The following is a 16,549-nucleotide window of genomic DNA, read 5'->3' on the forward strand; positions in this document are numbered from 1 at the left end:
CTCTGAGTGGGAGGCAGAGCTGGCCAGGAGGTGCTGAGCCCCCAGAGAGCTGTAAAAGCCATATCTGTTCTGGAGCAGCCTGTCACAGTCTGTGTCCAGGGTGCTTGGGCAATGCCCAGCTCCTGTGCCAGCTTCCAGCACAGGACCCTTCCCCCATTTCCCAAGGGGAGCAGCATTTCCAGTGCTGGGGGCTCCCCCACTCTTCCTGCACTGCCCAGATGGTTCTCCTGAAGGGTAAGGGTGCTGAAATGGGGGAAGCTGTGTGGAGCTCTGACTTGTAAGGTCTCAACCAACAAACACAAAGGGATCCTTTTGGATCCCTGCTGTGCCACAGCCACGGTTGGGCTTTGGCTGTTGAGTGTCCCTGAGGAGAGGGAGGTAGCAGCTGGTGGGAGGGGTGCTCACTTGCTGCTGCTCCAGAGGGCTCTCCTCAGGCTCCATCCAGGCTGTGCTGAAAGGGCTGCCCCTGCTCCAGGGCTGCACCAGCTGCATTCCAGATCCCGTTTTTCTGGAGCTAACACCTCTCCAAATGTGGCATTATAAGTCCTGAAGCAGCCAAGTGTGACAGTCTCCATTTGTCACTGTCCCCAGATGAACAGCTCTCTGACAGTGGATTCTGCAGAGCCTCTCATCATTAGAGCTTTCTCCTTGCACACAGGTGGCTGCAGTGTGACATCCCCAGTGCCTGTGGGACCAGCACAGCCAGAGGGGCTTGCTCAGCCTGCAGGGCTGTGTCTGCCTCCAGCCTGGTGCTGTGAGTGAACAAGTGCAGCCTCACACCCTGCAGATGGATGTGCTGACAGCAGGCACCTCTGCTGAGGTTTGGGGGAGGCAATGCCCTGTGTGAGCCCCAGCAGGAAGCTGTGCTGCAGAGGCACCCATGCAGCAAGGGCAGTGCACAGCAGCACTGCTGCTCTGCTCCCCTGCACACAGCTGTGCCTGGGAGAGTGTCAGGAGAGCAGCTGGATGCTGCCAGCCAGTGGAGCCAGCAGGGCTGCTCACAGGCTCTGCACGTGAGACACTTCTGGACTGTGAACAGCACCTGGCTCCCAGGAGCTGCCCAAACAGGAACCAGGTGTGCTCAAGGACATTTTGGGCAAGATCTGGAGACTCAGGTCAGTTTGTCTGGAACTTGCTGCTGAACACTCATTAAGTCAGAGGCTGTGACACAAGCCAGGAAGCTGTGTCACCCTGTGACCTGGGCGCTGGTGGCTGTGGGTTGTGGGTTGGTTCTGACTCTCACCCCACTATTGGAGCTGTTTGAGCCTGTGAGGGGCACTCCTGACAGCACTCAGGAAATCCTTTCTATATGAAGCCACTAAGGCTCTAATTTTACTTTATGTAATAACTCTTCCTTTAAAAAACATGTGAATTTTTTTTTCTTGTTGCTGTTAGAGGGGAAGAGACCTGTCTGGCCTTGAGTTAATGCTTTTTCCTTCTGAAATCCATTTTTTCCAGAGGCTGTCACCAAAACATATTGTGTTTATGATTTTAAAAGAGGAGAGGTTGGCCTTGCTGCCCGGGGCAGCCTGGGCAGCAGGATCACAGGGAGCAGGGTGGCTGCCAGCAGCACATGCTCTGCCCCAGGTGTGTGCAACAGAAGGTGCTGCACGATGGAGCTTTGCTGAAGGAAAACCTTTTCTCTAGCTGCCCTCCTCCTGTTTCTCTCACTTCCCTACAGGAACAGGCTGGGAGCTTGTGTAGCTTGCTCTGGGCTGTCAACCTCAAGGTTTACAGAAAACCTGCTCCTTGCTTCTTTGCATTTCTGGCCCTCACTGGAACTGAGGTCAAATGCCAGCTTTGGTGTTGCTGGGGGTTCACCAGCACTTCACAGCACCTCCTCTCCTCCACCTGCAGCACAGGACCCCAGCAGTGGCTGTTTGGAGGTTTTATGAACTGGGTCACAGGCAGGAGAGGCTCCCCCCTGCATGGCACTGGGGTTGTTGTGCCTGTGAGAGGTACCATAAAGCAGAGCTGGCTGGGTCCTGCCCTGCAGTGCTGTACCCCTGGTGTGCAGCCTGTGCTCCTGTCCTGGGCCCTGGACACCATCTCCAGCACACAGGCCTTGGGCAACGGTTTCCATTTTGTGTCCACCATAGATGGGCCAGCAGTACAACATCTTCCTGCCAGCACCATCCTTAAAGGTCCATGGCCTGCAGCAGAAAGGGTGGGAAACAGAAGCCTGTGCTTTTCATTGGAGACACCATTTTGCAGCTCAAGAGCAGCTGGGACCGTGGGTACTCCTCAGTTCCTCCCCCTAATCAAAAACCCAGGCAGAGCGAGGAACATGAGAAACTGCCTTGCAGCAGCAGTGAGTTGGAGGAGGCTGTGAGCTGTGGCAGAGCCAGAAATCCAGCCTGGACAGAAACTGAGTGCCTGAGTAACTGGGAGCAAGCCTTGGAGCAGCTGGCTCACCTCTCCCTCCTGAGCACTCGTGAATGCTGAGTCAGCATGTGCTGGGAGCTGGGGTGTGCCTGAGCTGTGCCTTGGGACAGCAGAACACTCAGCTTTCCTGCAACCTTTTTATCCTTTCAGTTTATCTGCAGAGCAAAGCTCCCCATTACCTTCTCTTTAGCTTTCCTGACTGGCTGCTGCACCAGTGCCATCCTCTTCCTCCCCTTGTGACCAACTCTGGAGAGGATGGTGTGCAATGGGGACACCCTCACCCTGCTGTGCCCTTTGGGCTGTGACACCTTCAGGCAGGGGCTGAGCAAGGAACCTCTTCTGGCACATGACCCCAGAGCTGATGTCTGGGAGCCCTTCAGGAGCAGGCTGTGACCCCACAAAGCCTCCAGCCTGCAGATGTTCCCAAGGGGAGCACTGCTGCTCTTCCTGGCCACGTGGGGCTGCCAACTGGAGTGGATCTCTGCTAAGGCCTTTATTTAGCTAAAATAGAGAGAGCACAAACCATCAGGAAATGCCCTATTAATGCACTGGAGATAGAATCAGGCTGGAAAACTCCAGGCTGGACTGTAACAGCACACAGCCTGTGATTTAAAACCCATGTGTTCAGCAGGCCAGAAGCCAGGAGCCCCAGGCTCTAATCCCAGTGCTGAGTTCCACAACAGAACTTCAGGAAGTGGGGGAGAGGCTTTGTTTAAATTTCCCCATGTTTTCCTGGGCAGGATCCTTTTACCATAGGCATGAAAAGTTTAAGAACTGCTTGGTTTCTTGGGGCTTGCAGTTGGTGGAAGATGTGTCCATTTCCCCAGAAGCCATCAGCAACATGCATCAGAAAAAGGAGCTGGGTTGTTTTTGGTGGTTTGTTCTGATTTTTTTTCCCCTGCTGTAATTAAGAAAAGCTTTTGCTCACCAAGAAGGCATTCTTTAGAGGAGTGCCTGTCCCTCATTAGAGCATAAAAGCAGTTCATAGGTCTTTTGGGGCTGGCAGTAGTAAGACCTTCGAACACACAAGTAAGCTGATCTCTAACTGAACTAAGGCTTAGGTTCCAAACTGCACTGCATTTCTGATTGGATGCAGACTCAGCAGCTGGGCTATTTTTGGCTCGTGAGCCACTCTAATGGCTGTTTATTTTTAAGGTCATTTTCTGTTTGCATAGCATGTACACCCTTCTGGTGGGTGGGAGGCATTGTGAAAACAATCACTGCTGTGCAGAGCTAGGAACTAAGTCTGGAGAGGGATGGAAAAAAACAGAACTCAGTGTACTTATTGCTATAAAGCCCAAAAACATCTGCTTAGGTCATAAGGTTTGCTGGCCCACTCTGAGCTGTGTCCCCAGCGGAAAAAGACTGTTCCAGTTGATACAGACTACTGCAGGGATTGCAGGAGACCTGGGAAAGCCTGTCAGACAACAACTGGGTATAAACAGAAAGGAAACATCGGATTGATGCCCTTACCTTCAAGGAGTAAACAGAAATCAGAGGAGTCTCCTCACAGCAGAGGAGTCACCACTTGTGCTGGGCTGGCCAGGCCTGGGTCCCAGCTCTTGTTAAGACTCTTGTTCAATAATAACATCCTTTATTGTCCTGCTTTCCTGGCTCCTTCCTGTTGGCAGTATCTTTATTCACACACAGTCAAGTGATACAAATTCACTGGAACAGTAGCAGTTTATAAAAGAGAGGAGTAAGAATAATTATCTTGAACTGAAATTTAAAAAACCACATGGCCACCTGTCAAGCAATGCTCTCCTTGTGACAGCTCATGGTAAGGAAACATTTTACAACATTGGCAGTGTATTCCCAGCCATGCTGCTTTTCCAGACCACAAAATACACAATTTAAAAATATACTAAAAGTAATAATGGAGTTTGTAGAAATGCCTGCTGCAAAACAATTGCTGTTGTCTGATTTCCTCTATATTTACTCCCTTGCTACATTATGATAGAATACTTGAATAAACACAGTTTATTTCTAACTGAATTTGAACTTAAAAGTTGATCTCAAGTAAACTGTAAAGTCTTTGGCTCCCATCCTTGAAGTACATGAAGGACCTTAACTTTGGACTTGTGAGGCTGATAAGGCAGGAGGTGAGCCCACAAGTGAGAATCTGATGCCTTGGGCAGCAGCACAGGAGGGAAGGGGAAGCTGAAGTGCTGTACTTCACAGGATCTTAATTTGGGCTTTTCCCTGGATTTTTACAGACTTTTATCAAGTCTTCCCTGGGCTCTCCTTTTACCTGATAGGCTGGAGATTTCAAGTTTCTAGTAATCTGGTATAACTGCCTGTGTTTGAGATCTGGGCTCTGCACTCAGTTGAGTGAACTGCAGCACCTCTCTCCCTCCATATTTCACTGCTCAGGGTCATTTTCCCTGTCCTTTTGCCCTCCCCTCCCTCCTCCTGGCATGGCCTCTTTCCATGTGAGAGAGCTGGATGCTCCATGCTTTGCTGAGGCTCACACTGAGCCCCACACAAGCTCCCTGCATTCCAAGTACCATTCTCTGAGTGTTTCCAGCCTTGAGAACACAGGGAATCCAGTGCTGGCCATACCGTGCAGGGATGAGCAGCTATTCCCTCGGGCTGGCATGCCTGCAGTGAGAATCTCAGAATGCTCATGGAAAGGGACATCCAGAGTGGCCCTTGCTGTGACAGAGGAACACATAGTGAGCAGGCCAATGTGTTCAACTCTGGGATTTCATGCTCCTTTTCCTCCCAAGAGCCAATCTCAAACCATTTCAAACAAGAGATGTTTTAGCAGAGATGAAGAATAAGGCACTGAAGGTGAGCTCATTTGGCCAAGACTGATCCACAGGGCACTGCCCCAGTCCTCAGTGCTCTTCACTGAGCTGTTCTCTCTGTGCTCACATTGTATGAGACATTCTCAGAGGGGAAACCTTGTCTCAGCTCTCACAGCACACACAGGGGCCAGGACCCACCTGCCTAGGCACGGCCTTCAGAGAAACCATCGAGAAGGACACGCACTGGAGGCCAGAGGTTGGCCTCCGAGTGTATAAACGCCACCAGCTCCCAGGGAGGTCAGCTGTGGAAAGATGACCAGGATACCTGTGAGGTATAAAACTCTGAGTCAGCTGGCCAGTGCTCAGCCCTGTCATCGTCAGACTTGTCGCTCTCATCGCCGCTGGAGGGCTCGTAGCCCTGCGTGGCAGAGGGGATGGGCTCCGTCTGCCTCCGATCCGCCTCTGCCTCCTTCTTCTTCTCGGCCAGCAGCTGCCTGTAGCACAGGTTGCAGACCCTCAGGGGCTTGGGGGACAGCCTGGGCATCAGGAACCTCTGGCGGGAGCAGTCGGCGCACACGACGAAGCCGCACTTGCGGCAGTGGTGCCTGCGGGTGAGCGTGGAGAACTTGGTGTGCGTGCAGCGCATGCAGATGTCCGTGGCCTTGTCGGGGATCCAGGGCGCCGCGGGCTCCCTGCACGGCTGCCGGCCCGTCTTGCTCAGCAGGTGCTTGATGCACTCCTCCAGGTGGCTGATCCACTCCTTCCTCTCCGTCAGGGACGCTGCCGACACCACAAAGGACTTCTTGGAGGTTTTGATCATCCAGCGGTTCTTCATCTGCAGGGTGTCTGGCAGCGTCTCCAGAGTGACGTCTTCAAGGGGGATGATGTGCTGGGAGTTGTACTTCCTTTTGTTGAGGATGATGCTGCCGTAGACCAGGATGTCGTTGAAGAGGAAAAAGATGCGAGGCTTTGGCTTCTTGCGGCACTCCTTGGTTAAAATCCCTTCTCCCAGGAGCACCCTGCCCGGCAAGGCCAAGGGCTGCCCAGAAGCCCCAAAGCAGCTCTCCACAGCAGCGATGCGCTGGCTGTTGATCTCCGTGTTTGCAAGGTGGTCCATCATGTCCAGCTCCCTCTGCAGAGAGGAAAACACAGAGGGAAGAGGTGAAACTGCAGACACCTGCACCAGGGTGAGGGTGAGTAGCCAGTGGATGCACAGGCGAGATGCTCCTGATGCAATCTGAGGCTACAGGTGATCTCCTGAGCACTCCTGGCTTTAGTTTGTTACCTTTTTAAATAAAATCTTCAGACTTTCTGACCTCATTTTGCAACAGCCCAAGCTATACTTAGAAGGTTCAATTTACAGCAATGCAAGCACTTGAAGGCAGAGCCAGGTCTTCCTGGTTGTGCTTTTTACCAGTCTCCCTGTGTGCCCTTAGAAAAAAAAGCTGCTTGATCTGAACCTGATTTTATGCAGATCCATAGAGAGCAAACCTCCTGTTTCTGACTGCACACCTGCCTTCTCAAGGACTGCTTACAGACACACACCCCCACAGCTCCACTTTGGGCCTGAGCTGAGGCAGGAGCAAAAGAAAACTCTGTGGTATCACCTCTTCCATGCATGACAAAAAAGGTAAAAAAGGAAATTTAAAAAGCCCCCATGATGTGAATAAACCCACAGAAGTTCAGCCTTTCCTCTGTTATCCCAGGAATGACAGTGCTTCCAAATGCAAGACACATCATTCTGAAACTGTCAGCTTTGCTGAAGGGGAAGTGGAATGCAGCACACTCATCTCTCCCACACCTCTGCACCCTCCTTCTCACTCAGTCTGGGGTTTGACACTGTGCTGTGCTTTGTTCTAGCAGGAAACCCAGGTAAGAGTAACCCTGAAGTGAAAGCAGCTGCTGGCTCCTGGCAGGCTGCGCTAAGGGAGGTGCTCCTGGCAGTGGATTTTCTCCTTGCCCCTTGCAGGCTGGAGGGTGCTGCCCAAGGCCAGCTGGCCATGGCAATGTGAGTCATTTCCTCCTGCACAGAGGTACCTCAGCCATCACAAGGCAGTTCCAAGATCACAGGGCCACGTGCTGTTACCCTGCTTGCTGCTGCTGGTTGATGGAAGCACTCATGCAGAGCTGCTCTCCACTGCTATCCCTGTGCTCCTTGCCCAGAGTCCCTGCTGCCAAGGAGGCTGGAGGGAAGAGGAGGATGACAACATGCCTGGTCCCATGTGTGTGGGACATTCTACCCTTGCTCCTCACCCCCAGTCACCCCTTTGCTGTGCTGGAAGGGAAACCACAGAGCTGCTGCACACCATGCACCTCTCAGCTGACCCATCTGGCAGGCAGACTGGGCAATTCCTCTGGGTTCCCAGAGCTTCCCTCTCTAGGGTGAAAAGCACAAGGTTTAGCCATGGCAGACCTAACTGGAGTGACCAACCTGCAGGAACAGCTTTCACTGAGTGCTGAGTGCTCCTAAGAGCTGCCTTCCTCGGGGTGCCCCTCGAGCAGCAGCGGGGATGTGAATCCTCAGGGCCTCAAAGCCCAGGAGTGCACTGGGTGGGGCTGGGCACTGCTGGGCACATCCACTCACTTCACATTCCCTGAGTGCTCTGGCCAGAGGGGAAATCCAGGGCTGCCTGCAGCAGCAGGGGCTGCCAGCACTCCCCAGCCAACCTGCCACGGCACAACGTGCAGCAGCTGGGCCAAGGCTCTGTCCCTTGTCATCAGAGAGCAGAGAGCCTCCATTCCCAGCGTGGCTCCATCAGCCTGAGTGCATCTGTGCAGGGACAGGAGATGTCCTGCTGCAATAAGCACCAGGTGTTTTTACCCTCTCCCTCTCAAATACACAAATGAGGCTGAAGAGCACACAGGCAGGGCAAACTGCTGTCCACGAACTCCCTGATTAGGGCTACCCAGACACCCACCTATCCTGGGATGTGATCTCTCCACACATCCCTGGATGAGGAGTTTCTGTGTGAAAGAGCAAGATGAGCACACAAATAATACAGGAAAAACTCAAATTACAGCTTGGGATCCTTGGTGTGCAAAGACTGTGAATGCAATAATATGCTGTCAAGAACTTTGGGCACCAGCCACACCAAATGGGATAAACCAAAGCAGTCCCACCAGTTTCCTTCCCTTGTGCTGCTGGGTTATGGAGCTCTTAGCCTGCCTCTTTTATTTTATGTAGTTTAGAAGCATGGCCCAACCTCTCAAGAACTTATAGTACTTGACATGTCTCTATTTCTAAAGATCTCTGCACACCAGATTCCAGTGGAAACTAAAACATTTTGTCAGATAGAGAGACCCTGCCTGCACAGAGCCAGGAAACCTGAAATCCTTTCCAAAGAGGAGTGTAAGCTGTGCTGCTGTGAAAGCTTTAGCTGTTCCACTGACCTGGGTCCCTCTTGGACTTACTGCATGGAGCAAAAGGAGAAGGGGCTGGACACAATCCTGTAGTGTGAAAAAACCAAAGGTGAGCTCTCATTACACATCAGACTTCTACCTGCAGCTATGTCCCTACTCCTCCACCCTCTGGTTTGCTCCCTAGTTAAAATACCACAAGTTAACCTAAGAAAAGCCAACTCTGTTGTGGGAAAATCTTCTCTGCTAAGACTACAATTGTTGGCTGCTCTAGCTCAGGGTATTTCTTGAAGGAGTTTTTGTGGGATGCAAAAGCAGAATGTTTTCCTCCCATCTCTCTCCACCTCGGGCAGAAGTGACTGGAGAACAGCACATACACATAATAAAAAGTTTAAAAAAATAAAATGGTGGGAGTGGGACTCACAGTGCCTACCTTTAGGCTTGGACAATTCACTCTGTGTTATTCCTGTTCAGGTAGGGGGGGCAGAAACAGCCATTTGGGGGGCTGACTCATCACATCCCACCACAAGCCAGATCCATCCTGTCCCGAGTTCCACACAGAGCTCAGCTTGACCAACCACATAAAACCCAATTTCATGTTAATACTGTGACTCACTGCAAATAATCCACAGTTTGGCTTTGGAATGCAGGCACTTTGTGAATCTGGTAAATAAAGATAGCTGCTGAGTGTTACTATGGTCTCCTTTCCTGGGAGATGAGAGCCTCTCCCTTTGGAACAAAGTGAGAGTATGAAGTCTAATCTATTTTATTCATTTTGGTAAATGTTTTTTTTCCTGTTTGCTTAAGTTTGCTGTGTCAGGTCAGCACAGTCACAGTGCTTATTAGCAAGTGCTACATGTGCCCAGGTACCACATGCAGCAGCAGCAGCTTACCCAGCTGAAATTAAGGTGGCAAGATGTGTTTTTCTGGCATGCTGCTTTTCACAGAAGTTTCTAGCATGGCAAATTCTGGGGTTGTTTTTTCCATCAGGATCTGCTGGGTCTGCATGTGATCAAATACTGTGCAGTGAACATGACTGATGTTCAAAGGAAAAGAGCCACAGCTTGGCACTCCCCTCCAGAAGTAAGCACGCCACAACACTTAACAATGCGGGCTTGTTCACTTGTGATTATAAACAGCCATGTTGATGCCTGCTAGGCACAGCATTTCAGCTTCAGCTCACGGGTCAGCAAGTCTGGGGTATGTTTTTCAAGTCTGTATGTACCTAAGGCTTAGGTGTACCGATGCAGAGAGCTGTTCCACCTGATCCTTCCACTCCTGCCATCAGGCAGAGCTGACAGCCCTGGTATCCACTGCATACCTCGTGCATACCACACATGGGATGGTCCATGACACCCAGATCTCACTGCTGAGGGCTGCCAGCAGGGAATGCCCCGAGCCTCATCTCTCTGCAGCTTTTCCTGAATCCCTCTTTCTGCCTTGCCCTGAGAAATCTCTCCTGGAGTTAGGGCTGGCATAAGCTCTTGCTCACCAAGCTGCAAGTAGGATGCAGCTGCCCGAGCAGGCATTTAGAGCAAGAAGAACAAAGTTCCTCTCCTTTTCCTGCCGGAGGGCATTTCAGCTCGCTTCTCCCTCTCTCCCGGCACGCTGTAACTGCTGAGGTAAGGAGGGCAGGCTCTGGTAAGCCCCTTCCTGCCGTGCTTACGAGGAACCCAACTCAGCACATGCACACTTTGGGGCTGGCTGTCACAGGGGGCCTTTAGGAATGTGACAGTCCCGGTGGGACACGGACTGACTGAGCTGCCAAGCGTCTCGCCACGGCTGCTCAGCAGGGCCAGAGCAAGGGGACGGCCGGGCAGGCTTTGAGGAGCTCAGGCTGATGTTACCGAACCCGCTGGTGACAGCCTGAGCTCAGCTGTGGCTCTTACAAGTGCCAGCCAGGCTCAGAGGCGCCCAAGCAGCGGAGGAAGGGCAGGAAGGGAGGGAGGAAGGGGGAAAACCACGAAACTCAAGGCAGAGCCTTACCCCGTCCGTGCCCCGCTCCCTGTCCCCGCACTCATCCCGAGGCTCTCCGGACTCGTGACCAAGGACACACACGGGCTGGCTGCCGAGGGGACCGCCAGGGAAGCGACAATTGTCCCTCGCTGTCCCTCGCAGCGCCCGGGAGCTCAGCGCCCCTCTGGGACAGGCGCAGGGCCCACGCGGGGTCCCGCTTACAGCTCCGCAGCGGGACAGCGTCCGGGTTTGGTACGCGGGCAAAGTTGGGACTTAGAGTCCCTCTAATACCCCAACACACCCTCCCTTCTAAAAACCTCAGCATACCCTCCCCTCTGGAGCCGTGCTCGGGCCGCAAGCTCCGCACACGCGTCAGGGGATCGCGGGACGGGCAGGACACACCGCGGGATCCCCGGGACGGGGAGCGCACACCGCGGGACCCCGGGCCGAAGCCGGCAGTCCGCACGGCCCCCTCACCTCGCCGCTATGTTCGACGGTTGGCGGAGCGGAGCCGCCAGACCGCTCCTGTCCCCCGCTCCGGCCCGGCAGCGGAAAACCCCCGGCTCTCTCCTCCGTCCCACACCGAACCCCCGGCTCTCCCCGCCGCCCCGCGCCGCCCGAACCCAACCCCGCTCGGCCCGTACCTGCCGGCCGCGGTAACGCTCCCGCGGGCCGCGCCGGGCGGCTCCGCTCCGCTCCAGGGCCCGGCCCCGCTGCCGCTCCCCGCCCACCGCCACCGCCGCCAATGGGCGCCCCGGGGCCGGGCTGGGCTGCCGAGGCTGGGACTGCCCCACAGGGCCGTGAGGGGGGCTGCCTGTGCCCCACGGCTGCCTGTGTGCCCCATGGCTGCGTGCGCCCTATGGCTGCGTGTGCCCCACGGCTGTGTGTGCTCCACGCCTGCCTGCGTGCCCCACGGCTGTGTGCCCTATAGCTGTGTATGCCCCATGGCTGTGCCCCACGGCTGAGTGCCCCATGGCTGCCTGTGCTCCATGGCTGTGTGTGTGCCCCATAGCTGTGTGTGCCCTGCTGCCATCCCGCACCCTCCTGCACACTCTCCTCTTGGCCCCACAAGCACAGCTTGCTGGCAGTTTTAAATTTCCAGTTTGATCACCCCCTAATCACGTTATATTCCATCCAGCAGAAGGGTACACATAGATGGCATTGTATAAAGATTGTTTCAGTGATAAAATACCCCCGGCGTTTCACAGTTAAGAAGAAGGATATAAATAGAACTACACATTACACTGGTCCAAAACAGAAACCAGACCTGCTCCCAAGCCTTGGATCACAGCTTCTCACCACTTTTGTGGTTACACTTACAGACCTCTGTGTAGAGAATGCTCTATTAACACCGAATTGGCGTTGCAGGAAAATCTTTTGCATTCCTCTCTCCCACCCACTCATGACAGTGCCAGGAGGGTGGTGGGCAGAGGCTGTGAGTGCCCCAGCAGTGCTGAAGGTGCTGCAGGGCACCCGAGCTCTGGCCCTTGCCAGGTGCAGTCACACAACCCCAGGCCTGGGCTGATCTATAATTCAGGTGCTTGCTCACTTTCTGTAATAGCTTTTCTATTTTTAATGGGAAGTGATGGACCTGTCAAGGTATTAGAAATATTTTTTTTCCCAGGTTTTCATTTTCTTTGGTAATAATAATATGGGCTGGGAAGCTCATGGTGCACTTTAGAGCTAAAGTGCTTGGCAATCATGGGAGCTTCTACAAGACCTTATTTCCTTACACTTTGTGGTTGTGTCAGATGAGCAGATAAATGAGGACACGGACTAAGCTCAGTGCCTAGCAGTGTATGAGGGGGGATTGCGGAGAGGGCCATCAGGTCACTGAGAAACCCCTGAAAACCTGGGAGAAAGCTCAGCACCGAGGGGAGGCTGCTGGGCTGGACAGATTCAGGTTATCACTATATATATAGTGATATATAAGTTTTATATATATATATATATATATATATGTATATATCAGGGCTTTCCAGTCCTTCTCCCTTTTCTGTGGGACTGAATGGTCTGTCAGTGCAAGGAACATGGTCTGCCTTTGCAGACTGGTTCTCACACCTGGGAGCTGGTTTATGTGGAGCTGCTAACTCTGAGGAGATCTGCCCAGCTTAGAAATTAATTCTCTACAGAATGCTGGGGGTTTTTAAACGAGGTCTAACTGTAAATATCTGTAAACTCTAAATAGACAAAGCACTGAACTAAATATGCCAGAATTTGTCTTAGCTGTCAGGCTAATTCAGATCTAACCAGCCACAGATTATTACTCTGAACCTGGTTTTTTCCCTCCTGTATGCTAAAATTATTCTGAATTTGCTCTCATATGCTAATGAAACTATGCTAATAATAGTCTTTATTACTGAGATTTAATATTTTATTTTTCTTGTTGTTTCTCAGCATGCTCACCTGGACAACACATCAGCCAAACACAGCATTGGGCTGGCCAAACCACCTGGGATTTGGAGGTTTTTTTGTTTCTCTTCAGTCAGAAGTGGAGGTGTGCTCAGGCAAGTGTTGCATGAGGCAAGGGAAGCCCCAAAATCCACTTTGTGCTCACAGTCAGTGTTAAGCAGTTGCAATTGAGAGCTGCCTTTCTGTTGGTATTTTGTTTGTTTGTTTTGGAAGCTCTTACACACTTGCTAGAATTCCTCACTGAGATGCAAACTGGGAGTTTCACCAGTAATCTTAAAAGTTATTTGAGAGGCAGGCTTAGGAGCTCTGTTTTTCCTGGCTGTAAACCCAAACATTTGTGGGACCACTTGAAAAAGCTTCAGCCCAAATTACCAGCTTTTAAAGCAACTAGAGCAAGGTGAAGAGACTTTATCTGATTGCCTCTGGCATTTTCTCCAAAGCCACTTGTTTCTCAGTAGCAGAAATATCTTGCCCAATTGGGATGCAATAATTTCAAAGCAAGTAAAGGAAACTGCAGCTGCTCAGCTGAGTCAGCCAAAGGTAAGCTCTGCAGGGGAGAAAATGTTTTTTTATTATCTTCTAGTGGCAAAATTACTACAACAGCCTGCAGGAAAAGATTAGATTATAATAGTAACAAAAACATCTGTTAAATTCTCAGCTCAGTGTATGTTTAGTGCATGTTTGGAAAAGAAGGAAAAACAACCCAGGCATTTGATAAAATTCTTTTGACTAAAACTCAATATTTAGATTCAGTTTGGGATGTTAGGAACCCACTGTGATCATAGGATAGACAGTGATTTTAACTAATTGACTACATGGGGCATTTAATCAGTGGACAAGACAGCCTTTAGCAATGGAGATTTTACTGAATTGAGCTTGGCATACTGTGACCTAATGAAGGAGTAAGGCAACTTGTGTTCATCATCCAGGTTACCTGTAGGGATGAGTGACCTCTGTCCTGAGTGAGGGTGGGGGATGAATGTTTGTCTGGTCTGGCTCCTGGGGGTTCAGCTAATCAGCCTCTTCAGAAATGTGTGACTTGCCATGAATGATTTGTGTCTCTGAGGCACTACCAGCCTCATCTGCCTGCTTCAGAAATGCCTGCTTCCAAGTCTGGCAGTGCAGGAGTCACATCCATGCTCAGCTCTGTCAGTACAGGCTGGAATTCAGGTGCCAGTTCCCAAATTCTCACTGGTCCTCCTGCCTTGAGGCTGCTGCCCAGCAAACCTGTTTGAGAGGCTGCTTGTGCCTCAGGGCATCTCTCAGCCCTGGTGCAGGAAATTACCCATTTCTTGAGAGCCTGGCTGCAAAATGATTGCCCAAGTGATGAAAGTGTTCCTGAAAGCAACCTTTGCTTGCTGCTCTGCATTTTGCATAAAGCAATGCTCAATCAAAGCGCTTTTGTTTTTTACAGAGGCTCTATGTGTGTGCATCACTTTATCCTCAGGATCTTGAAGGGCAGCATAAATTCTAATAACTGTGAGGGTTTGTGCCCTTCTCACAGGGAGTTCCACTCTTGGAGAGTTATATTTGGTCACAGGGTGCTTGGTCACTGACACAGAGCAGTGGGTGATTTGCTGTTGCCTCCAGCAGCAGCAGGCTCTGGCTCAGAGTGAATCACCCAGGGGCTGAGGAGCATCCCCCAGAGCTCCTGACTCACACCCCATGTGCCTCACCACGGGCCATGTCCCAGCTCACCAATCTCAGTGACCCTCACAAAAGCTCTTTGTGCAAGGATGATAAAACCGCTCACATTTGCAGATTCTAAAGTTACAAGTTTGTCTTGGTGCTAGCTGCACCCTTCCCTGCTCAGACCTCAGCCCTGCTCCCTACTCCATGAGTGCAGTGCTGTAGAGTTGGAACTTCAATAATGATCAGTAATTTCTGAGTGGATTGAGTGCATTGGTGATGAGTCTCCAGGCTGCACCCAGGAACTGCCCAGTGCAGGGACTCCCAAGAGGGGAAGCTCAGAAGTCCGAGCTCTCCTGATTTGCAGGAGGGGTGAGCACACACTGAGGAACGAGCAGGAGCCCTGACATGCTGCAGCCCCTCTCTGAGCAGTGCTTCCCATAGTGGGAACAGGCTGGAGTTGGAATACAAAAGGTGAAGGTGGGAAAAGCTGAAGTAGGAGAATATAAAATGTCAGGACTGTGAGAAGGTGCAGGTGTTCAGTGCAGAGAAGGATGTAATGTTAGAACAAAATGTATGAAATTAATTTGGGAAAAAGAGGGGTGTCCAGAAAAGCTCCTGAATGCATTTTTCAGCATGCTGAGAGAGAGCTGCACCTTCTGAGCCCAGCCTTCCTTGCAGAAGGGACCATTCTGGGCACGTTCTTCTCAGCCCTTTTCCTACTGCTGCTGTTCTGTCTGAACAGTGATCTCCTATTCAGTGTGCCTTTATTGCACAAGATAAATCATGGTGAACAAATAACTGGTGAGCAAGTGTTTCAAAGACTAAACTGAGGTAGATTAGCCATTTCAAATATTGAAACAGGGGAAAAGTGTGGGGAACAGAGTGTGATAATCACTGGCTATTGCAAAAAGATGTAAATGACTGGTTGACTGATTAGTCAAAGACAAATAAAAGAGTGTCATTCCTGAACCCTGCTTTGCCTATGGATATAGCTTCTATTTATGTGAAGAACATGCTTTGGTCTCTTTCCTTTGTAACTGCTACCCAGGCTGAATGTGTGCATTGCTCAGGAAGGAAAAATCTTCTCTTTGTAAGGGACCTTGCCCCACATCAGTGTGTTTTGTGCAGGAAGGCATCTGCTGCCATTGCCTGGGGAAGGTTCATGCACTGAGTGCATGTGCAGAGAGCTCTGTGAAGGGGGAACAAAAAGGGAAATCTTTGTTTCCTTTTGTTATCTTCAAATACAAGGGAACACAGCCATGTGATGTGGTTTTTTTTTCCAAGGTGTTCTGCTGACATCCTGGAAACCAAGAGAGCAAACCTCAGCTTGGCTGAGATCCCCATCCATTGACATGCTGGGTCTTTAGGTACTGAGGTGCTGATCTGAATGAGGAATTGGGGATTTCTCCTGAGGTGGAAGAGGTTTATTGGCTTTTAGAGATTGTGTTGCTGCCTGTGTGGTGCAGGATGTATGAGATGTGACACAGAGGATGTATGAAGGATCACACCTTAATTTGTGAAGTGTAAAAATTTGTGTCTGGTTGAGAAACCAGAGGGATGTTGTATAATCGGAGGTTTGTGGTTGCTGTTGGGGGGCATCTAAAGGAGGAGCTGAGAATTCTGCTCTGTACTTCAGCTCAAGCTCTGCAAAATTGTCCATGTCCAGGTGATGCCATTCTGCATTTTTGGGAGAGTTTTGGAAGAGTTAACATTTTCCTGAGATTTCTCTCCTACTGGAGTACTGAAATGCAGGAGGCTTTGGTTTTCTTTTTCTTTAATTTTTTTTAAATTTATTTTGTTTTTGCTTTTGTTTTATCTGTTCCCAGAATGGCATAATTCATCTCTAACCTCACCCCTGAAGAGCAGCTGGGGGAAGGCACTGCAGGTTGGCTCTGTACCATTTGGGCTGTTTGATTTCATTAGCTTGGGAGCCCTCACAAATGCCTCAGGCCATGCACCTCCTCGTGGACCCAACCTGGGAGAATCTCTTGTGCTGCTGCATGCATTAGCCTTCATTAATACAATTAGCATAATAGCAATTAGGATTCATTATTCCC

General features: G+C 51.0%; 1 protein-coding gene across 2 annotated transcripts; it reads right to left on the bottom strand.

Annotated features, from left to right (window-relative positions):
* Positions 1 to 4,000: 4,000 nt before the first annotated feature.
* Positions 4,001 to 11,127, bottom strand: PLEKHF1 (pleckstrin homology and FYVE domain containing 1). Of its 2 annotated transcripts, none has more exons than XM_058813618.1 (2): positions 11,093 to 11,127; positions 4,001 to 6,267 (listed from the first exon to the last, which is right to left on the bottom strand). In XM_058813618.1, the coding sequence occupies exon 2, from the start codon at positions 6,253 to 6,255 to the stop codon at positions 5,434 to 5,436; it is 822 nt and encodes a 273-aa protein (XP_058669601.1). In that variant the 5' UTR covers positions 6,256 to 6,267; positions 11,093 to 11,127; the 3' UTR covers positions 4,001 to 5,433. The 2 variants fall into 2 exon arrangements, with proteins under 2 accessions (XP_058669601.1, XP_058669602.1); XM_058813619.1 differs by lacking the exon at positions 11,093 to 11,127 and adding an exon at positions 8,526 to 8,579.
* Positions 11,128 to 16,549: the final 5,422 nt, after the last annotated feature.

This window comes from Ammospiza caudacuta, chromosome 13 (genome assembly GCF_027887145.1).
Source record: "Ammospiza caudacuta isolate bAmmCau1 chromosome 13, bAmmCau1.pri, whole genome shotgun sequence".
Taxonomy (NCBI): Eukaryota; Metazoa; Chordata; class Aves; order Passeriformes; family Passerellidae; genus Ammospiza; species Ammospiza caudacuta.